Genomic DNA, 24,434 nt, shown 5'->3' with positions numbered 1-24,434 from the left:
GATGCTGCGTTTTGGAACGTGCGAGGGCAATCCTGCACAGTATCAGTCAGTTGCCCCGCATCCGAATGAGTGTGCGTGAGTCTTTTGGACTCTGTCGCGTTACGTAAGTATCCCCAAGTTTGGAGCACAGCCGTCCTCACATCCCAGCCCTCTGTAGGCTCTCCTACCGGCAGGGGGCTGGAGCACAGCCACTTCCCAGTGGAGCTCAGGGCAGTACAGAGCTTTGTTAGGGGTGGTGTAGCATAGGTGCTGCTGCGTCTCTTCCTCTGGCGGGGCCCTAGCTGGGGATGGAGAACGCGTGTGGTGAAAGAGCGTTGGAAGAGAGTACAAGAGGGGACGGTGCAGCAATTTTGCTGCTGAAAAGGCCAAATCAAAAGACTTGGGCCACAGACAAGGAGAAGAGCGGAGGAAAGGTGTGTCTTGAATAAGTCACTCAGGCTGGGCGGGTAGTGCTTACTAGAACAACACACACCTGAGGAAACCAGGGGGTGGGGGTGGGGTGGGGTGGGGGTGGGTCTATGGAACAACATACACCTGAGGAAACCAGGGGGGTCTATGAGCTGCCCGCTCAGATCGGTTTCCACGGGACAACAGGAAGGAGGGAAGGAAAGGATTGGAGGAAGGTCTGAATGGAGGGAGGAAAAAGAGAGGGAAGTAGGAAGGAAGGGAGGAAGAGAGGAAGGGAATGAAGGAAAGAAAGAAGGAACGAGGGAGGGAGGATGAGGGACGTGTCAGTCAAACGTCCCTGCCTGGCCTCTGTCTCGCCTTATTACACTCACCACAGTCCTCTCACTTAGCTCTTTCCCACTCCTCGGGAAAAGGGAAATTCAGATAAGCGAAAGCGTGAGCGGAGCTGAGCCCGGGGTAGGAACCGGGGAGAAAGCCCACAGCTTAGGGGCGCTCCGTCCTTCCTTAGCCTGTTCCCATGCCCTTGTGGGCGCCGAGGCCCTGATGCCCGAGACAGCGCCTCACATCCAGGCCCGGGCTTGCTCGCACCTGACGTTCACTGGATGGCGGGGGGTGACGGGGGTCAGGAAGGAGCGCAAGCGGACCGTGGGGGAACCTACGTGGGAGCGGACCACCTGGAGAGGGGCGCACGGCGGCGCTCGGCGGGCATCCCCCTGCGCTAGAGCTCCCGGCTCGCTGCCCCTCAGACCTGCCCACGGCCCTCCGCCCGCCCCCCGTCACTCACTTCCCTTCCAGCCAATGGCGCGGCCGCCTGTCACCCTCACCCCACCCCTGGAGGCAGAGCGGGGAGGGCCTTGGCAGGGAGGGCGCGGGGCCGGAGTTGAATGATTGAACTTTCCAGCGGAGTTGCGGCGGCCGCGAGGTTCCCGGCAGTGCGGCCCCGGCGCGGAGCTGGGAGCCTCGGCCAGCGCCCGGCGCCCGCGCCCCCGACCCGCAGCCATGGTGCCCGGGGCGCCCCTGACCCTCTGCCTCTGGCTGGCGGCCTCCGGGGGATGCCTGGCGGCCGGCTCCGGCGCGACGGCCGCCCGGCGGCTGGACGAGTCGCTGTCGGCCGGGAGCGTCCAGCGCGCCCGCTGCGCCTCCAGGTGCCTCAGCCTGCAGATCACGCGCATCTCCGCCTTCTTCCAGCACTTCCAGGTATGAACCGCCGCCCGCCCGGGTCCTCCCCGGCGCTGCGGGCCGCGGCGGGTGCGCTCGGGGCGCGCGCCTCCCAGCCTCGCCGCCCAAACTTCTCGCCCAGCTCAGCCGGCAGATCCGGCTTTGCCTCCGCGTGGATTTTACAGTCTGGGTGCGCGAACCCTCTTTTCCAGCCCCCTCCCTGCTCCCCAAAGGAAAAAGAAGCCCGCGGCATCTTTACCTACCTCCCTTCCGAGGGGGAAACGAAAGGCGGTTTCTCTGGGAAGGGAGAGCAGCTGTGTGGCTTCCAAGGGTGGGAGTGTGGGTTTGTTAGTTGCCCGGGACTTCCGCGCGGGACTGCGGGCTGGTGGCGAGTCCCGCAAACTCCAGGGCGCTCCGGGCCCTCGGCGCGGCGGGCGCGGCGGGCACAGCGAGCGAGGCCGGGAGGCGCGCACCGCTGCGCCCGGGGACCCGCGCGACGAGCCCCGGCCCCGCAGGTGCCCGCGGGAGGACACTTTTGTCTCTTCCGAGCTTTGCTTTCGCTCTCGGCGGGCCGAGAGCTCGCGGCCCACCCTTCGAGCCCCGGGCGGGGCACTTGGGCCAAGTCGTGCGTTCCAGCGCGTTTGTGTTGGGGCCCGGGGAGGCGGTGGTGATGGTAGCTGTGCGCGCCCCAGTTCGGAGCCCCAAAACTTCCAGGTCTCGCCAACGAATGGCGTGGAGAGTAAGGGAAGGGATGCAGGGGATACGGGACTTGGAGGCGCCGTGTTTGGATGCTCTGAGCGGGCTCCCGGGGGTCAGTATCTCCCCCAGCCCTCGTAGGTTCTGTCGGCTTGAGGGTAGGAGAGCTTGTGGGAGTGGGAGTGTTGGGTGTGTAGAAGGTTCAGAGAACGGCACGCTTGGTGCTGTGGATGGCCGGGATCCTGGGGCGGGGCGCGGGGGGGGGGGGCGGTGATGGAGGGCGCCACAGAGGGGAGGACCCCCGCGGGACTTGCTCAGGGACACTGGCCGAGGGTGGGCGCACGGGAATCGCTCCCGGCCCCGACCGAGGCGCGTCCCACAGCTGCCTTCCCCAGCTGACCCGAGTGCGCGCACTCTGAAACCATTCACGCAGATAACCGAATTCCTCTTGTCTGCCCTGGTTCTCGCCCTCGCCTTTTCGTCTCTATCCTTAGTTGCTCACCTGCTCCAAAGTCCCAGCTTCTCGCCGCAGGGAAAACTGCGGAGGCCAGAAGGAGACCGGGGCTCCTGGGTGGGCTTCTAAGACGAGCCCTCTGCCCTTGAGAAATAAACTGGGCGTCTCTTCCACTCGGGCGGGATACGTGGGCCTTCCCAGAGGCCCTGGGGACTAAGCTGCGACAGGAGGCCATCGTAATGACCGTGGAGTTGGGGACGAATCTCCGAAGTCTGAAGCGATGTTCATTCTGGCGTGAGAACTCATGAAACCTCGCGCCGAGTGGCACAAGGAGAACTAAAAGTTGGGATCTTCGGAGAGTGAACCAGCTGGCGAAGTTTGCATGCGCCTGAGTGCGTGCTTCTCTGTGTTCTCAAAGAAGCGACATCCGGTGGGTGTCAGAGAACTCGGCGCGCTCTGCTGTCCTCGTGGGTCTTCAGGGAAAGGGAAAAGGGAGTGTGGTCTCGTGCGCTGAAATTACGCGGACATCCTGGAGAGGGCCCCTCCGCAGCCCCCTGGCTTCCAAACCGCCGGCCCTGCGCTCGCGGCCACTCTCCCAAGGAGACGCCACACTCTTGTGTCAACGACAACAGAAAACAAAACGAAACGGCAGCCTGTTCCCAGGGAGAAAGAGTATCTTTTCTTTTTCTTCTTTCCTTCCTTTCTTTCTTCTTTCTTTTTTTAAATTGAATTGTCAGTTGCTGTAATTTATTTGTTTTACAGTTTCAGCGGCTAAAGAAGCAGTTTAGATCGAGCCAATTCCCGTGAAAGGCTTTTCTTGTGGTCTCTTGGCATGATTTCTCTTCGGAAGAAAAACTGCTGACAGAATACACATTGCCAGACAATCCTGATTACATTTTAATTAGCTGGGTGAAATAAGCCGCAAATTACTCAGGACTTAATAACTGCTGTTTTTGCAATCAATTGCAAAGCCACTCTTGGAGGTTTAACCCTAACCTGGTAATGCCTATCTGATTTATCTAAATTGCAGGGATTAAGCGTTCTTAAGATTTGAGAAGACAGAAGCACACACTCCTTATAAAGCTTCAAGCTTCCCTGCCCCTCCCCCCTTTAAATAATTGGAAGGATGCGGAGGGATCAGCCTGGGGGCAACTCATGAGGCTGCACGTGGGATTTATTAATGGGCGGGAGAGGCTGGGCTGCTGGAAGGGTTCGGAAGAGCCCCTTCTATCAGGGTCACCCCACCCACCTGTGCAAATAAACCGGAGCAGACGGCTGTTTCTGGAGCAGGTGCGGGTTCCCAACTTGTCCTGCACAGTTCCTGGCCTCCTTTAAAGGAGCTGCCAGGGCCAGTGACCTGGGGTAGCAGGCCTGCAGAGGCGGCTGGGGTCCAAACGTCTCCGCCCCAATTCTGCACACTCGCCAGTGCCTCCCAGCCTTGCAGCTCGAGGCTGGAGGTGGATGGAGCGCACGCGTGCCTCCACGTGGGTGGGGCTAGATCGGCTTCACCTGTCAATCACGTGGCTGTCAACCTTGCCTGATGGCACGGGGGACTCAATACTGATGCTTGGGAGTGGGTGTGGTGATGGGGATACTGGAGTGTCTGTATCCTGAATGATCTGCCCACGGTCCCCGACCTGAAGGAGCTTAGGATTTCGTACTGCGAGGGAGATGGATTCTGAACTGAATCATTGATTTCACCACTGAGGGCTGCCTCTCATTTGTGAAAAGCAGTAACGGCTAGCACCTCACAGGTTGTCAGTACCCGGCTCCACGATGTCGTGCGCAGGGCATTTGGCACGTTGCCATTTCAAGTTCACACGTATCATGCGTGCACGTGGCTAAAAGCCTGGCAACGGAGGCAGTTGGGAAGGGCGTCCTTTCCTCAGTGAATGCAGCTGAGGTCGGAGCTGTGGGGTAAGGAGCAGAGAGGTGGGCTCTAGAGCCGGGCAGATGGCGCTCTGCGTCAGGCTTAGCCACTTGGCAGATACGTAGCTTGGGGAAGATCACCCTCCTGAACTTCCAGCCTCTCGTGTGTCCAGTAGGACACCTGCCCAGCAAGGTGGAGATCATAAAACCTGTTGGGGATAATGAAAGCGATGGTAATAAAGGGGTCACCGTCCTGGGGGTCTTACAAGTCTGTCTCATTTCATCCTCACAACCGTCATACAAAGAAGGTACCATTGGTGTCCTCCTAAGAGCTGATAAGGACCCGAGATGCCGAGACGCTAACAGACGGGGGGGGGGGGACCTGGGTTCCCAGCAAGGACAGCTACAGGTTTGGGATTTGTTCTTATTTTTAGGATTTTATTGGTTACTGGTTTAACTTACTTCAGAACTGGCTGCCTATTTCTCAGGCCGCAGCGCCAAATGGAAACACGTCGTCCATTATTCAGAGAGCAAGAAGTGTTGTCGAAGGAACTAAAATATAAAACGTGTTCTTTCTTCTGTGACCCTTCTCTTTTGGAATTTGCTATCCAATGCTGTTCTCGGTAAAGCATAATTTAAACATGAAGTCTTTCGCGTGGATCTCACTGTCCATCTTTCTCTTGTGCACTGCCAGTGTTACACGCAAACATCAGAGCATTTCACTTGTATGTGGAAAATCACCAGCAGTACACAGTTTTGATGTCCTGGTTCATCCCTGGAGGGAAAAGTGGGGACCAGACTCAGGAAGGTGGGAAGGAGGACACGAGGACCCCCAAAGTGCCCTGTGTAGGGTGTGCCCAATGGGTGCCCCACAAGGGGATCTTGCAGGACATGTGTAGACCGTCATGGGCACCGGGGGTCTGGCGAGCTTATACGCTTGCTCAGGCACGGCCCTTGCCCAGTGCCCTGTTCTACCAGCTGCTGGACCAGCGCACTGCACTTTGTTCTAGCCGGATCCTCAGGAAGCTGAACCAGGGCTCTCCCCCTCCTACGCGCAACCCATAGCAGATGGTCAGCCCCGAGGTGTGCTTAGATCTGCTTGCCAGATGCGATTAGCTACCTGCGTTAGGGACGGGCAATAGGCTTGTTCCCGTGGAGTCTTGGGCTGTGGCTGGCCATCCACCAAACACAGTATGTTGGTCCCAGCCTGGGCCGGGGACAGCCACCACTAAATCCTGGGGCACATCAATGCATGCACGCGCCACCCTGACCCTCCTCCTGCCCACTCTCAGGCCCCTGCAGAGGAGAGAGGGGGACAGTGATTTGGGGGTGAGGTGGGAGAGGCTGGGAGGGTTGGGGTGCCAGTGGGCCAGGGAGTGGGCGGCCGAGAATCTTCCCTGGGGTGGAGAGGGGTGGGGAGAGGCGGCATCATGCATTTCGGAGGCTCTAGAACATGCTCCCATATCCCCTCAGACTGCACGTACTCGAAGATAAGATCTTTGAGGATTTCAGCATGGCGATCTCGGCACATTAACCCTCAGGTGCAGGGCCCCTTCTGAGCGAGGGCCACGTGCACTGGTCATTTGTCCCTGAAGCTGGCCCCGGTTTGGGTTTTTTAACCCTTGGAAGAGGTAGGTGAAGCCCACTTGTCCTGGTGGTTCTTCATAGTCTGTCCATCGTGTTCAAGGGTACAATGCTGACGTGCTCACTTGGGAATAACCTGCCGTGCACTTGTTTTTTCAACCTCCCTAGAAGATTAAAGAAGAGGGAAAACAGTGAAAATGTGCCTGGAATTAGCTGTGTCTCTTTTTGGGTGACTCTCATTTAACTTGAGAGTGGCCTCCTCTTCTGTGCTTGTTGGGACATTCAGGGCGGAGACCCTGCCTGTCTCGCTAGGTTCTGGTCGTCATGGCAGTGATGGATCTGAGTCTCAGAGTCCTTCCACTAAATATTAGCAGACCTGCAACCTGCTCTTTCGCTGCCCGCGTTTTCTCAAAGGAGGCTCAGTAGAATTGGGCTTGGGGGAAAAAGAGTAGCCCACGTGTAATAAAGAAGAGTGTGTCTATTTCTTTGCCAGATTTTGGGACCGGAGGGGAAAAGTGGGTGGAATCTTGTTGGAAGATAAGTAGCAGTTTGCTGGCAGCCTTGGTCCTAGGGCTCTAGAATTTTATTAGCGTTAGGAGATTCCAGCTTAATGGGACATTATTCGCTCTCCAAACTACTGCTGATAGACTCGTTTAGGTAGCTGATTAGAGATCAGAGGCTTTTTTCTAGCAGTAATTGGAAGCTGTTTGTTTTGGCAAAAGAGAGAACTAAGCTGGTGATTAGCTCGCTCTGCTTAGAGGACTAGCCTCTCCTCTCAGAAAAAGTAAACAAACAATTAGCACATCAGAAACCTTCAGCAGCCACAAATCTGCCCCAGGCTCGCAGATTTTTGGAGGAGCGATTCTGTGGTGAACATACTCAGCTGTGGTGTGTCCGTTTGGCCTTGCCGTGAGATTGAAGTTATACGCTAGAAAGTCTCTGGGAAGAGAGGCCATCCTCAAGTTTGACCTTTGTATTTCCTGGTCTGGGTCACTGGATCTCTGGCTGTGTTTCTAAGAATTTCTGAATTTGACCCAAACTAAACATTAGGTTATTCATGGCAAACTTTCATGTTTTTAATACAGCATTTCTCCTGGAACCGTGACTGACAAGTGTATCTTATTGTGACCATTACAGAACATTAAGAAAACACATTAGAAAATACTGACTTATTTATTTCTTTGTGCGCTGTACTATCAGAGGAGAAATATATTTATCTATCTAATGTTTACATATTGAGTATAGTATATGTTTATATGTATTTCAATATATTATATTAATAAAATACATACATGTATGTATGTTTGGAGACCTACATTTAAAAGTTAATGTTGTTGGTTTAAGCATTCCCACCTTAATAACCTCCTAACTGATAATTTTTTAATGTTTTTATGAAATAGATTCATCAGATTTCACTGTATAACCTACCTGGGTATGCTTCGGCAAAGGGGCATAGAACTTTCAGGCTCGGTAAAGAAACGTATCAAAGTGTCAGTGGGCATTGTTTGTATTCGCTCAGAAATGGAGAAGCTCCTATGTGTGATTTGCTATTGCCTTCCGGAAATGTGATTCTTACACGGTTTTGAGGGTTGGGCTTAGGACAATAATCAGTGAAGCGTATCTGTAGTATTGAGAGACATTTTTTATACGCACAACAGCACTGGTGAAAATAGCAAACGCCCTGCTGGAATGCTTTGTCAGTTACCCCATAACTCATACCGTTGGTGCAGTGTCTGAGCTCCAAGTCCTTTCGAGTGCTGAAGCCAGCCACCTTTCAACATTTCCAGTCACCCTGCACTCCATATTTTGAAAGTATGTTGTCTATCAACATATGGCCTTTATTAAGTATGACCTAGCTTTTCCTCTTCACATTAATCAAAGATATCCATAACTCCTTCAAACTTCAGATCAGCGTGAGGTCGCCCACGTTACCACAGTAGACTGATAAAACTGACATTCTTGACATTTTAGTTATTTTTGTACCACCTATCTTAGGAGAACGTGTAATTTGTTTTGGAGTCTCTGAATATTGGAAATGGGTCATAGACACCTATTCCTTCTCGGGAGACGCTGTTGGTGACTTTCTGTCGCTCACCCCGCCAGCCCCCTGGCTCCTGGATCGGCAGCTAATAGCTTACAGCTGCTCCTCCTGAGGGACTAACCTTTAGCCCCTGGGCACCATCTTGCCAGCAGGGCAGTGTACCTTCCTTCCCTGATGAGGGCAGGTCATGGCCATTGGCTCACCGCTGGGGGATACAGGAGGCCAGCCCTCTGCTGGGATCAACTCTGGTACAATTTATGCTCCAAAGCATTGCACAGGGCCAGACTTATCAGGTCTCTAGCCGAGACCACATCCCTACTCAGGTCCTCCTGCATCCTTCCCTCCCCTTCCACTGAGAGCTTCCCCCAGATACATCACATTCACAGAAAGACCCCTTTCAGCCTCAGCTTCCAGGAAACCCAACCTCAGACACCTACCTTCAGATACCTCATCGAATTCAACCCTTTTGTTTTGCAGATCAGAGAGCTTGATGCTTATAGGAATGATTCATTCAAGCACATACACATAATAGATAGTAGAAGTAAAGGTATAACCCAGCGTTCACAACTCTCAGCTCAGACTTTCCCCACTACCCCCTTTGCTGGTTTTCTTATTACTTATTGTTTTAACTTAATTTTTATTTTCCACTGGAGTATAGTTGATATACAGTGTTGTGTAGTTTCAGGCGTACAGCAAAGTGAATCAGTTACACATATACATATATCCATTCTTTTTCCGATTCTTTTCCCGTATAGGTTATTACAGAACATTGAGTAGAGTTCCCTGTGCTATACAACAGGTTCTTGGTGATGCTGTATTTCACACACTGAATGGTAGTGTGTACATGTTAATCCCTAACTCCTAATTTATCCCTCCCCCTCCTTTCCCCTTTGGTAACCATAAGTTTGTTTTCTAAGTCTGTGAGTCTGTTTCTGTTTTGTAATCCACCATTCCCTTTAAAAAAAAAAAAAAGTGAGAGTTTATACAAATTAAAAAAAGAATCCTTCGACGAGGAAGCACGTTGAGTCGGTACGTTTTCTGTTATTTGAATTTAGCTTCTCTCCTGATGATTTCAGTAAAGAGTCTCAAATCTTGATCCTAAGACATAAGCACCTCATGCGCCTTCATTGCCTCTGTGAAAAAATACATATTGTCGGCGCTCCGTGTGCTCTGTTTCTGCCTATCCGCAGTTGGTTGAATCCGCCAGTGAGGAACCCGTGGATACAGAGGACCGGCTATACTCTCATTATAATACGGACCGGCTGTCCGTATTACATAACGGACCGGCTGTCCGTATTACATAACGGACTTGAGCATCCGCGGATTTGGTATCCACAGGGGTCCTGGAACCAATCCCCCACAGATCTCAAGGGAGGACGGTGCTGTTAAAGCCAGCTTGCAATAGTTGTCTGGTAGGTGGACAGTAGGTGGGGTGAGGGGACGTCATTAACCTCAGTACCCCTGGCAGGTCTAAGAGCAAGGCAGAGAGGACCAGTTAGTTCAGATATTAACCAACTTTGCGTTTACTCAACAAGTGACCAGGCTGCCACATCCCCCAGGACCTAGAGTCCCCTCCATATCTTTAAAAGATTATGCGCATGGTTTCAAAATAGCGAGCGGAGGCATTTTCCCTGATGGTGATGGAGAAGGTTGGATAAAAGTGGTTACCCCTGATAGCCGATAAGTAAGGAAAGATTTATGGAAGCAGTGTTTATGGCTCATTTTAGTGTAAATCTCAGACCGTAGACGCTGGGTCTGTTTCTCCCTTAAAAAACAAAAAAAACCCCGCAAAAAACGTCACTTAAATCACTTCTACTTATTTCAGCTAATATTGATGGATTGCTGCAATTTCAAAGATGAGGTGGTAAAATCCCTAGTCCTGAGGGATTTATAGTCTGGTAGGGGCTGAGACTTGTAAACAGACCACTGCAGTCCACCAGGGAGGGCTCAGGGAGAGTTATCTGTGTGAGATCTCAGGCTTGTTGCTGTAGGGGACATGTGCTAGGGGAGATGACACTTGAGCTGAGCCTCAAAAGCTGGGCTCTTCCAACCGTAGAAGAGCCAACGTGAGTAAATGCAGAGTCTTGCAGGAGTTTGGTCTGTCTGTTGGGGGCTCTCGGTGGCTCCTAATGGACGGGATGCAGCGTCAGCCCGCCCAGCCAGCAGCCAGGCCTTGGGAACTCGTTGGTAAGAGCTGTGACAAAGCTCAAGTGCTGTGTTCTGCAGGACGGGTTGAGAGCAGGTCATCCCACTTAGAGGTGTCTTCCTGCTTCTTGCTGATCTGGTTGGACATCAGGCCACACTACCAGGTGCCCTCACGTTACTGAGCTGATCTCTGTGGAGATCCTCGCCAGCACCCCTAAGAAAAAGCCCCCGATGAGCATAAAAAGGAGAGAAGGGGGCTGCCTCTCCCATCTCCCTGCCGTCATGCTTTGGCTTACGGAAGGACCCCAGTTCCGACTGGTGGGGCTGGATCCTAAGTAAGAAACTCTCCTGAATCACTGAGCCACAGGTTAGAAGGTATTGAGCGTTCATCGCATTTTTTTCTATCTTGGTGCTGAGAAAGTAGTTTCACATAAAATATCTATTTGACCTTCACAGCAACTCTTTGAGGTCAGGAGTGTTATTTTATGTTTACAGATAAGACAACTGAAGGTTGTGAGCTATTGGGAAGTGAGATAACCAAGTCTTCGTAGCAGAGACTCAAGCCCTAATTGTCACGTTCCCAAATATTTATAGTAAATGATCTGCTTCTCGGCATGTTGACAGTGAGAGAAGACAGGGTGAAAATGTCAGCTGTAATATCATCGACAATCATGGAGTTTTGGGGGGAAACGGACCTCCGCGTCTCAGTCTCTCCTTGCCTCTTGGAGGTACCACTGCATCACGAAGTGGCACAGCTGTGGACGATTGAAAGGTTGCTGGTGTGATAGAAAAAAACCATTAAAAATATCAGTCCATCAGTGACATCCACTGCATCTGTCTATCCCAGTCCTTCCTCCAACCAATATGGATCTGTCACACACAGTTGATTTTCAGGTAGCTTAGATTCTGGGGACCCAGCATAAGTTACGTGCTTCCTGCCCACAAAAGAATTATTTTCTACGAGAGAGAGGGAGAGAGGGAGGGGCAGACATTTACACAAATAGTTGCAAAGAGTTGTTAAAATGAAGAGAGAGTTATAATCATGAACCATCTTTTAAATCTTTATAGAGAATTGTTTAACACATTATCATAATTTCTTAGATGAAGATTTTTTTCCCCTTATAAGTAGATTTTGTTTAGGTCCACCCAAAATCCCACTCGTCTAGCAAAATAGAGGAGTATTGTGATCCTTGCAGGAATGTTTCACGAACAGCTGAACTCCTTGATGCCATGGAGGGTGAGTTTGTTGTCTGGGAATGACAGAGGTCTCAGGGCTTCACCCTTGACCTTCATTCTTGGCCGCCATTGCTGTTTTGTACGGTGGAGGGACACATCTGGAATATTTGCAAGTGGTGGTCATGGCTTGTAGGTATGTGACAGCTAGTTCTAAGAACTCAGTGTGTCATAAGTTTGCTTGCCTTTGTTTCGGTTTGGGGAGAGTGTGTGTGTGTGTGTGTGTGTGTGTGTGTGTTTACATTTTATCATTCTTTCCATCATCTCTGTAAGATATAAAAGTTGGACAATAAGGAATTTTGAGAAAAGAATTTAGAAAATTCTCAAGGCTGCACATGAAAAGAAAATGGTGATGAATTGGGGTTCTTTAATCCCCCAGAGTGCAAAAATCTATCCTCAGGGGAATCTAAGAAACAATGGCTCTTCAAGATGGAAGAAAAGCTCTTAATTCACATGCTATTTATCCTTTTGTTTTAAATTATAACGTTCGTCATTTAATAAGCTTTTCGGTCTCCCAGTGATTAATATCCTGCCACCTTGAGAAAATAACATTCTGTTACAGTGACCTCAAAATACATAATTTTGTATTTCATGTTACCTTCCTACTTTGAAAGATAAGGCAGATATGCCGTCGCCCCTGCAAACAGTCGAGTAATGTCTGGTGACCGCCATCTTCATTTTAGAGAAGTGCGGGTTCTTACTGGCGTGCATAGGATCTCAAATAACCTTCAGAGAACAAACATGGATGTTTCCCCACAATTCAGTATCTGATTATCATGGATGACTTTTTAAATTTCATAGCTAATTTCTGGTTATATCCAAAGAAGTGACAATTTTATAAGTCTGTAAGTGAAAACACAAAACAGAGGGTCCTTTTAATGAAACAAGAAACATTAATTTTGCACAGTAATCCATCACCTTATGAAAATGTCGTTAATCCTACTGGTGCTGGGGACAAGAAAAATGATGGGAATTCATTCACTTAAGCGACTTAGAGCTCTTTTCTCCATATTCTGTTTGCAGTTTACACCTTTTTCAACCCACTTTAATATTCTAATGCATTAATAATTCTTATGTGTGAAACGCGTCACAGTGTTTTTGTTCTTCCTGTCTCCCTCCAATGCAAATGATGGTCTTGTCTGAGGACAAACCAGGTGGATCACATTCTTGGGAGATTACTGACAGCTTCTCTAAAAGAAAGACTGAAACAGTTGAGAAATTCTAAATGAAAACAAATCTAAAGCTTTCAGGTTAAAGGTGATTTTACCTGTTACTCACTGGGTCTCAATTGAGTTCATATAAATGGTTCATCTGATGTACGTTTATCAACTCTTGTTTAATTCTCTGGTAATGCGTAATTGAGAGAGACAGCACTTTCTAGACTTAAATAGATGCCTCTATTCCTGTCTTTAAATGCCTACACTACTGGAATGAGTAGCACTCTTTTGAAATTTATACTGTTTGTTATACTTTGTGGACTGGAAACAGAATTGACAAAGGCTTGCAATAGTGAGAGAGATTTTGAAGAGGATGCACGTCTTGTGCTATGTCACCCCAGCCGCTGGACAGGTTTCCAAGTGCTGTTATAGCAACCCAAATGTGGCAAGGATCCTGGCATCTCAGGATCATTAGTTTGCTTTCCAGCGGATGAGCAGACCCGTTCAGAATGCAAATACCAAGACCATTTCCAATCATGAGGGAATCATCACCACCACCACCACCATCACCATTATCATCATTATCACCATCACTACCATCACCGTCATCACCACCACCACCACCATCACCATCATCATCACCATCATCACCATCACCACCATCATCACCATCATCACCACCATCACCATCATCACCACCATCACCATCATCACCACCATCACCATCATCATCACCATCATCACCATCACCACCATCACCACCATCATCACCATCATCACCGTCATCACCATCATCATTATCACCATCACCACCATCACCATCATCATCAAAGCATTTGAAAATATGACACTGTTCCCTGAGAAATCTCTGTACAAGCAATTCTGTTGAGATACTCACATTTCCATGCCTATCCATCATGACAGGCTACTTATTTTTGCTCCTGCTTACTGATGTCTATCCTTCCCTTGATGGCCATTCCCCCAAGAACAGGGTTTTGCTCACCATGGAGGAGAAACCTCTTGTGAAACAAGGATCAGAAGACCCCCGAGGCATCGAGGGTGGCCCATTCTTGCCCAGCAGTCGTGCCATATGGGTGATTCAAATATAGGTAAAGTTACGAGCTGCAACATAGCATACCTTGGAGCTTGCTTTCTGGCGTGGAAGTGTGTTAGCGACAAGGATGCCAAGCTTATGCGGAAGTTACTACTTTCAGGAACGATGAGCAGAAAGTAGGAGACCGGTCGCTGTTAAAACATTTTGGTAACTGCGATTCCTTTACATTTCTTCTGTGGCAAGGAAGTGCAGAGAAATCACCCAAGATGCTGTCCATGATTAAAGATAGTCATTGGTTGAAGGTGAACACTTTCTTGGCTTCTCATTTGCTCATTCACGTTTTGGGCTATTATAGCCATTTAGAACTAGAACTTTGCCTTTAAAACCTAAAATATGTACCCCAGTTCCTTTCTTCCTCTTTTAGACATAGGTAGGCCCTCGGTAGAAGTTTGGCAAGTATCCCTGGCGCATTTTTGAGTAGAAATGCACTTTCTCTCCCTTTCTGTCACCCCCTCCTCTCTCCCTCTCCTTCCTTTATTTTGACACTTGGCTGTACCATTTTGAAAGCAGCACAGCCAAACCCATTTGCTGATCATTCCAGAAATGGCCTACATCTGGGAAGTTATTTTCCCATTGGGCCAGAATCTAAAAGAAAGTACGGAACATCTTTTGTTCTTTCCACATTTTTGTATCCGGAATTATGAGATAATGTCCTCACAGCTGCAAAGAAATAAAAAAAAACACTTCTGGACAGGATATATTCACTTGTTAAGTATCACCAGAGAAAAACCTATTGAGAGGTGAGACTCCACAAGAACAGACATCCATTTGTATTTTGATGTTTCTGTTGTACAGGGGCCATGGACATCCATTTGTATTTTGATGTTTCTGTTACACAGGGGCCATGGACTTGTATACTATTTTAAACCTCTTTTCTATTGGGCAAGATTGGCATACTCTAGTCCCATTTATTACTCCACAATTTTGACAAAAAAGGAGGAAGTTTCTTCTTGTTTGAACAGCCGTATGAAGTTAGGGCCAAAATGTTTTCTTCCATATATATGTCTGTATGTGTATGATCCAAGAGTGTCTAGTTCATGGTTTCTCAACCTTGGCACTACTGACCTTTGGGGCCAGATTATCCTTTGTTATGGGGTCTGTGCTGTGCATTGTTTGATGTTTAGCAGCATCCCTGGTCTTTACCCACTAGATACCTGTAGCATCCCTCCTACCCCCAGTCATGACAAAAAAAATATCTCCAGACATTACAATATGTGCCGTAGGACAAAATCACCCTTGTTGAAAGCCACTGGTCTAGTTCTCTCTCTTTTTACTTTACGTCTGTCTCGGTTGATGTGTCTCTAGTTCAGTATCTGTATTCAGATATGTATATCCATATCTAAATGTATACGTGTATGTATGACTCTTTTATTACATATTCAGTTACCCTCTTTGAAAGAGTAAACTCAGATACATGAGTCAACAAATTGATCGCAGTAACAATGTTCTTTTTCACTTATAACATGGGAGTTTGGAAAGGTGCTCGTTTATGTATGTCTCCATTTGAGAATCTAGGAAAGAATAAGGCACTTATTTCGAAAAAAATGCTTGTCGTCCATTCTATAGCAAACATTCTCCTGAATGAAAACAACAGTATCTCTGTCTTTAGCAGTGATGATTCTGAAGATATGTCATGGCATTTGGGGATGTGATAGCCTATAAGAAAATCGGGGTTTTTCAGCCATGACCAGTCTAATGCGTAAAGTTGGTCACATTGCATCTTTTCCTTTAAATACCTGTTATGTTTTTAAAATTTGGTGAGCTGGTCCGAAAGTCTGATTCCCTTGGAACTTCTTTGCAAGTAAACTGTCTTTTCCAGTTAAGAAACTTGTGTCTCTGAGCGTTCTTGCAGACCGCTTACGTGCTCTTTACCTCAAGTGCCTCGCCTAGAAAGTGGTGGCGATGGTAACACAGCTTCACTGGATCGTGCTATGATATGCCACACAATCCACTCGGAGCAGAACCTCACGTGTACTTAGGTCTACAGAAGTATGGGCTGCTGTGGTTCAGGTGAGCGAGGCACAGAGGGAGTACTGGTGCTGAAGATCTTGGGACAGAAAATTCACAGGCTGGTCTAAGAGCAATAAAAGGGAATTTAAAGAACCTGATTTTAAAGTGGGCCAAAGACCTCAACTGACACCACACCAAAGAAGATATATAGATGGCAAATAAGCACATGAAAAGATGCCCCACATCACATGTCATCAGGGAAATGCAAATTAAAATAAGATGGCACCACGTACCCATTAGAATGGCCGTAATCCACAACACTGACAGTACCGGATGATGCCGAGGACGTGCAGCCACAGGGACTCTCCTTCCTTGCCGCTGGGAGCGCAAAATGGGACACTCACTTGGGAGGTAAGCAGTTTCTTACAAAACGAAACGTACCCTCACCCCATGGTGTTTCTTCAAATGAGACGAAAACTTACGTACACGATGAAACTCGCACTTAGATGTGTAGAGCAGCTTTATCCATAATGGCCAAAACTTGGAAGCAGCCAAGATGTCGTTTAGTAAGTGAATGGATGAATAGACGGAGGTCCATCCGGATTATGGAATATTACTCAGCACTAAACAGAAATGAGCTCTCAAGCCGTGAAAAGACACGGAGGAACCTGAAACGCATATCACTGTGTGAAAGAGGCCCATCTGTGTATGATTCCAACTGTATGTCATTCTGAAAAGCAAAACTATGGGGACCGTGAAAAGATCAGTGGTTGCCAGGGGCTGGGGCTGGGGGCTGGCTAGGAATGAATAGGTGGGGCACAGCGGATTGTTTCAGGATTTTTTGTTGTTGTTGGGGAACCAACATTGTTTTCTTGTCAAAAGAACCTGCCTGGGGAAGTAGGGGGCCCACTCTGCCCCCAGGGGGGCTATGGACCTTGGTGGTCTGGGGCCTGTGGGAGAGATGGGTCCACCCAGTGAGAACAGCTCTGGCTACCACTGGCACCTGGGTGGTCAGAGGCAGGGTCTGGGGGGCCAGCAGGGGGCATGGGAGCCCCCCGGGAACCTGGGTCTTGGTTTCCCCTGGCTCATCTGCAGGAGGCCAGTGAGGGTGATCAGCTCAGCCCCACTGAGCCAGGCAGCCAGAGGATGGAGTGGAGAGGACCCAGGGGGACATGACTGGGGGTGGGAGCAGCAGCTTCAGAGAGCCCATCACCTGCTGAGGGGCCTGAGACAGGTGCAGGGTGGGCAGTGGAGGGTCAGAAAGACAGACATCTTCACAGCACATCGCTGTGAACCCTGCGTCCCTGGGTGGCTGCTCTCCACTCTAATGTCCTGCTAGACTGGCCCTGAGGCCTCTGCCTGAGGCTGCTTCGTACAGAGGCCAGAATGAGGGATGGCACAAGGTATGACACTATAGTTATGGACATGTCATCGTACATTTGTCCAAACTCATAGAATATACAACCAAGGGTGAACTCTAATGTAAACTATAGATTCTGGGTGATGATGATGTTTCAGTGTAGCTTCATCGATTGTAACAAATGTGCCACTGATTGGGATGTTGATAATGGGGGAGGCTCTGTGTATGGGGGAACAGGGGGTGTATGGGAATCTCTGTGCCTTTTAGTTTTGCTATGAACCTAAACTGCTCTAAAAAATAAAAACTTTTTTAAAATAAATGTTTTAAAATTTAAGTTTTTAATTTAAAAAGCCCTTTGAAGTTTCTTCGAAAGTTCTTAGTTCTAGGTAGTGAATGAAATTCAGATCTCTTATATGCTCCTGTCACTTAAAGATTTTGTCTTCCCGTATGATGCATGGGAATAGCTTAAGTAGATTTTTAAATTGAAATTTGAAATCCAGGATAGGTATTGTGTAAGTAGAAAAGGCCGTTGAATTCTAGGTCATCTATTCTATTAGGAAAACATAGCTGGCTTCCCAGGTGCTGGGTGCTTATAATTCTGCAGATAACATATTTTTCTTGAAATTGACTGTTTTCATTTTTGCAAAGCGAGGTCTTTTCTTGGGGTTATCGAGCTTTCTCTTGTATCCCATTTAATTCATCATGTTTTCTCAAGTGATCTCTCATTAAAACATGCTATTTTTTTTGAAGTTCATATTAAAATAACCCAGAATCGTGATGAATGGGCTAGAATATCATATAATTCAGGGGATAATGTACTATGAGGTGTTCTGTATTAGTTTGATTAATTATTCTGTACTCTCTAGTGAATAGCATAAATTAGCACAGTGAAGAAACATATATCACAAGAAAACCATGTGACAAAAATCTGACTTAGTAAAGGCAATTAGAATGGGAAAACCATGTCTCTCTAGTAATTCTTTTTTCCTGCTTAGGTTTTCTCCACTACACATGAAAGTCAACTAAACTACATCCTGAGCCTTCCAGCCTGTATGTGTGTATCAAGGTGGTAGACTTTGCTTTCGTATTAAAATAAGTCCTTCTAGGATTTATTGAGTGTGTTCCAAAACGCGTTACTAAACTCTTGTGTAGGAATGGAAATAGTTTTCATTTACGGGGCATCGTGTGTTTTCTCAAGTAACGTTTTTTAAATGGTTGTAGTGATGATAGCAATAGAATCCAGTTCATGTATCCAGTTCATGTTATCTGGTAACACATTGTCTCTGGTTACTGTTAACGCTTCTGAGTAATTAGCTCGATAATTTAAAATTAATCCTTAGCCTCTGCTGGTCAACACACCAGAAACCAGGCCGTAATGAGTCTCTCGGGAACTGCTTATTATGAAGCACGGATCACCCCTGTCAAGTTTCACAGCTGCCAAGCATCTCTTTTGAAAAATAATAGGGGACTTGAGAGTGTCTTTAAAGACTGCTGCGATTTTCCTCCTCACCGTTGTCCCAATCAAGACATAGCATCTTCCTCGAGTTGTTTATTTTATGAAGATACCCAGAGACTGAGGTGAGGCCGAGACACAGTGGAGGCCAGCGTGGCCTGGACCTGCTGGGGGTCATTGCCCTGGGTGATTCGTGCTCCCCAAGGTAGTGTGGGCCCTCAGGCTCAGAAGCAGAAACGGACTTGGAGCTGGTGGAAAACTAGGCGTGCGCACACACACACGCACGCGCGCACACACACACACACACACACATCCAAAGATCAATGTATGACTTGATAAAGAGGATTGTATGTCTCAGTACCCAGAATGCTATGAGATACCTGAAGAGCTGGATGAAGTACTCAGGACTCTACGTGGTAACATGGAGAGAGAGAAGGAAGCAACACTTGGAGTGGCATTCCATGAAGTCCTGTGTAGCAAAGTACGACCAACAGTCCTCCTCCCTCTGCAGCCAGGTTCTCTAGCTTCAGCAAGCCTCAGAATCATTGGGTAGCCTTGTTAAAACACAGCTCACTGCACCCCACCCTCAGAGCTTTTGATTCTGTGGGTCTCGGGTCAGACTCGAGATGTGCATGTCTGACAAGCTTCCAGCTGAGGCGGACATTGCTGGTCCCGGAACCCCACTTTGAGAACCACTGATGTAGGGTTATTTATGCTCTGGGGCTTCTCTCTAGGGTCCTTCTCTGCTTGGTAAGTTGTGCCACGTTCTAGCGTGGAAACTTTACGTTCTCTGCCCCCTGACCGCAACATTCCTCTTCTGACCAACCTTCCTCCTTCGTTCAAAGTTACATAACATTTATTAAGATTTAGCTTATTAAGTAGGAGTCGGTGGTGGCTTCCTCAGCAGGAGTGTCACTGAGGGCACAGTTTCAAAACAGTCACTTGTCTAGGGAGAGGGCTGGAGTCTCCGCTGGCCGTCATCTCTTTTGAAACATGGGTCACGGCTCCAGTCTGTTGATGGGGGTAGAAGCCCATCACTGCTTCCTCTGACCATATGTGTCCAGGAGATCTAGGTGTAGGGGGAAGACGCCTTAACAAAGACCTCAGAGAGCAAAAGTCATTCGCAGTCAAGGTTTGTTATGAAATGAATTCAAGAACATGACCTTGGGGGTCTGGACAGGGTAGAAAGAGCACCATAGAATGGACTGGTTCCCCTTGGGGGAGGGCAGATGCTGGGCATGCCCACATCATCTCCTTATGACTGTGTGGTTGCTTATTAAAGAGGGCTGTTTTCACCCCAGACTGGACTGCTTGATCGTAAAGAGTTTACTTTATTGGTTAACAGTTGTCTCCTTATGATGCAAGCATATGCCTTAAGTGCATTATGTAAAACACGAGGGACCGGTCATCGTTGCAGGCGAGGTGCAGAGACGATGGGACGTACGGAGACACTGCGCTCTGACAGATGCCGGGAGGTGGCAGGGAGGTCAAAGTGAGGGAATAAACCCCGACAGTGATTTTTCGAAGCAAGTGAAAAAACTGCATGAAAATATTAAGGCACATTCTCAGTTGGGGTGGAGGTTGGGGTTTGGTTGAAACAGCATAGCATTTCTTCCATGGCTTTGATTTAGTTTCAGTCACTGTTATGGGATGAACTGTGTCCCCCACCCCCCAAATCCATATGCTGATGTCCTCACCCCCAGTACCTCAGAAACTGAGCTTACGTGGAAATAGAGTTGTTGGAGATAGAATTGGTTAAGATGAGGTCATACTTGAGTAGGATTAGCCCCTAATTCGATATGACTGGTGTCCTTATAAAAAGGGCATATTTGGACACAGACATGCATAGATGTGAGGACACAGGTAGAAAACTGTGTGACGATTGGATTTGCAAGCAGAACGGGCAGCTAACGCTTAAAGGACCCGCACTTCCTGGTGGCTTTCGGAGGGGGAGCGGTTTAAAGGCATCATTTGGAGTGAGGGTTGCAGGGTACATGACTTTCTTCTGATTGGTTGGTGGTGAGGTAACAGGAATCTTAATTATCAACCTCTGGTTCCAACCAGACTGGATCTTGTGCTCTGTGTGTAGTCACCACCTTCCACCCAGGTGGGAGCCTTAGTGTCTGAAGAACAGCTCAAAGATATGTGTCAGATGGTTATGTATGTTCCTTGAGGAGCAACTCGGACTCTGTTTTATGCTGAACTATTGTTTAAGCTATCATTACTTTTTTTGCTTAACTGCTTTTCCTATGTTTCTGCATTCCCTCACTTCCCTAATTAGTAACTACTTAAGTCTGCTCTTTAGAACTCAGGGAAGGTCTAGAAGACTAAAGGCTTTTTCTGTAAACAAGAAACAGGGTACATGGAGGGCATTCTGTACCAGGGAGGACCCTGCAGGGTCCTGCTCAGTTTCAGTCCCCCCTTTTCTTTGCTACTCCTCGGCCCTGATGGGAACAGGGACAGGACAAGAAAGGGAATAAAGTTTTGGATAGAGAGGTTAATTTTATACCTGGCAGGGGAACTCGGTTTTAGGGGGACTCAGTTTGACCATAAAGCAAGGAACGGCTAAAAGTTAAGAGAAGGGCATGGACCAGATTCTCCCCTGGGGCCTTCAGAGAGGGTTTGGCTCTGCTGACACTTTGATCTCAGACCTCTAGCCTCCAGAGCTGTGAGATAATATGTTTCTGTTGTTTAAACCATCGAGTTTGTGGTACTTTATCACAGCAGCACTAGGAAGTTTCTTGTCACTGTGTTTCATTTTGAGTTTTAAATACTATTAGGAATAGTGTGATACTGTGATTTATAAGAATATATATTTGGTTGTTCAGGTGACCAGAGTATTTCTCATATTATGTGTTTGGTCTTCACCCACTGGTTCCTGACTCACAACTCTTAAAATCCTTGCAATTTCCTGTAATAAGAGTGATGAAGGTATCTTTTGTTACGTTAATGAGAACGGGGTGACTTTTGAAAAGCTTCTGGGTAATCAAAAGAAGGGGGTTGGTTGCCGCCCCCTTCAGACATCCTGGGAGGGGAGGTGGGCTGGAGGTTGGGTCAATCACCAGTGGCCCAGGATTTAATCATACCTATGTAATAGTAATAAGCCCTCTGTAAGAACTCAAAAGGATGGGATTCAGAGAGGTTTGGGGTCGGTGCCCACGTGGAGGTGCTGGGAGAGGGTTGAGCTTGGAGAGAGCACGGAAGCTCCGTGCCCGTTCCCCATGTCGTGCCCTGTGTATCATTTCCATCTGGCTGTTCCTGAGTTATATCCTTTTATAATAACCCAGTAATCTAGGCAGTAAAATGTTCCTGTGGATTCTGTGGGCCGCTCTAGCAAATTAATCAAACCCAAGAAGGGGTCACGGGAACCACTATTTATAGCCAGTTGGTCACAAGTATAGGTAACAACTTGGACTTGCAACTGGTGTTTAAAGCCAAGGAGGGATTGTTGGAACCGCCAATCTGTAGTTTGCTGGTCAGAAGCTCAGGTGATAGCCTGGGCTTGCTGTTGGCATCTGAACGCGGGGGGCAGTCTAGTGGGACTGAGCCCTTATCCTGTGGCATCTGGCGCTGTGTCAGGGTAGACAGTGTCCTAATTGAATCACCCTGTTGATGTGCAAGCATTGCTTAGTGGGAGAAACCACCCGCCCCCTCGCAACACACATGTTGGAATTGGGTCCAGGACCCCCAAAGAAATAGTATTTGTTGTTATTAGATTTTTAATGTTCCCCCAAATGGGGTTATACGTTATGAATTTAATTTAGTGCAGCTCTGCATTGAAGTACTGGTCTGATCTATGCTTTGCATGGCCCTCATGCCTTTGCGAAGATTCCAAGCAACCAAATGATATAGAAGTTCATGACCTTATTCCTAAGCAGTTGAAAGTCATTTTCTTTATCATTAAATCAAAACTTATTGCACGCTCTTAGAATTCTGACTTCTCCACAGTTAATCAATCACATGAGCCAGGCAGGACTCTAGAACTCTCTGTGAACTTCTTCTGACTTATTAAGAGTCGCTCCTTGTGCAAAAAGCGCTCCTATCGATGGATTCGCATCTTGCCAGCTAGACGGTCGTCTTGACTTTAAAAGATCCCAGGGGTCTTCATAAACATCTCTGTGACGATCTTTCTAAAAACACTCTTCTTCGCATTTTAGAAAAGAAGAAATTAATTTTTCCGAGAGCTCACAGTTTACGATGGAGAAGTGGCCTGGGATGCTAAGTAGGGCCTTCTGACTCCACATGAGTTGTGCTTTGTATTAAAATATTTTGATTTGAATCAACAATGTGTTACATATTTTTAGACTTCCTGGGCTCCACTGTCTGCATCTCTAAAGAGAGGGCATTGGTCTTGAATCTCCCTTAACTCTCGCAATTCTCATGATCTAGAATTTTCCTCAGAACCTGGTGTTGCCAGTATTGCTGATGGCTTTCATATGTTATTCAAATCCGTGATAATGAGTGACCCAAGTGGCGAGACAGTCCTAGGCATGGTCATTCCGAGATTTAGTGCCATCACTGGACACTTAGATCCTCCCTCCCCACCCATTCTGCACTTTCCCTTCTCCTCAGACACTGGTGGGCATTTCTCAAAAAGTTCCCCATTTCATGTTCACTTCCAAGATGCGGGTTGTCTGCATCATTATCTTGGTCCCGCTGTTGAGTTCCGTGGGGTTGAGGAACATCTCTGTGGCCTTCCCTCTTAGGACTCAGACTGAATGGACCCTGTGTTGTGTCTTTCTCACGTGGTTTTGGCCTTTCTTTGTAGGCGTTGTAAATGTTTTGGAGAGTTATTAGAGGCGTTAGAGGATCAAATATTAGCAGGCAGGGCTTCCCTGGTGGCGCAGTGGTTGAGAATCTGCCTGCCAATGCAGGGGACACAGGTTCGAGCCCTGGTCTGGGAAGATCCCACATGCCGCGAAGCGACTAGGCCCGTGAGCCACAACTACTGAGCCTGCGCATCTGGAGCCTGTGCTCCGCAACAAGAGAGGCTGCGATAGTGAGAGGCCCGCGCACCGTGATGAAGAGTGGTCCCCGCTTGCCGCCAACTAGAGAAAGCCCTCGTGCAGAAACGAAGACCCAACACAGCCAAAAATAAATAAATTAATTTAAAAAATATATATTAGCAGGCAGAAGGTCTGAAAGTTAATAACTTCTTACCCCTTTGCTCTTTAATGGTTTTGAGAGGTTTAGGTAGGCATTCAGGAATGGAAGAGTCCATGAGACAGGGTAACATGTTACTGGGACACTGTAACCTCTTTCCTTTGTAAAGTTCCTTGTACTGTAAGACAGTGGCATGTCATTAACGACTTACATGTGTCTTGTTTTCAGCAAGAAGATGGATTAAATGACCCTCAAAGGTCTTCTCTGGTTTGTAATTATATGGTAGTGTCTGAGTCAGAATTCTACAGTTTACAAACATTTTGAGTGCATATTTGCAATCATGTTTTGGGTCCCTTTCCTTGCTCTGGTTGTACGTAGACAGCAGGCTTGATCCTAGTCGAATAGATCTTTTACTTTCGCAGAGAGGGATTGACAGAAATGCCCACTGATGGAAATGCTTTGCACGGAAGCTGACTGTTAGTAATGTTGAAGGAGGTCTCAGAGAGCTCCGGGATCCCACATGGCTCGCGTGATGAACGGTGGAGAGCCCTCAATAAGTTTTGATATAATAAATTGGTTTTCACTTGCTTATGAAGAAGGGCAGCTTTTGTATACTACCCTTCCCAGGTAGGACAAGATTGAATCCCTCCATAGCTCAGAGATCTTGTGAAGTCATTGTTTTAGTAGCTGACTACATCCCTTTGGATTC

At 47.9% G+C, this 24,434-nt stretch overlaps 1 protein-coding gene across 1 annotated transcript in view; it reads left to right on the top strand.

Annotated features, from left to right (window-relative positions):
* Positions 1–1,407: 1,407 nt before the first annotated feature.
* Positions 1,408–24,434, top strand: part of ANOS1 (anosmin 1) — a 189,199-nt gene continuing 166,172 nt past the window's right edge. The window contains exon 1 of the mRNA XM_065901097.1: positions 1,408–1,605. Within this exon, the coding sequence (XP_065757169.1) occupies positions 1,408–1,605 (198 nt within the window). The remainder of the gene's footprint in view (positions 1,606–24,434) is intronic.

This window comes from Phocoena phocoena, chromosome X, assembly GCF_963924675.1.
Source record: "Phocoena phocoena chromosome X, mPhoPho1.1, whole genome shotgun sequence".
Taxonomy (NCBI): Eukaryota; Metazoa; Chordata; class Mammalia; order Artiodactyla; family Phocoenidae; genus Phocoena; species Phocoena phocoena.
Note: the sequence above shows the minus strand (reverse complement) of the source record. Positions and strands in the feature narration are given on the sequence as shown.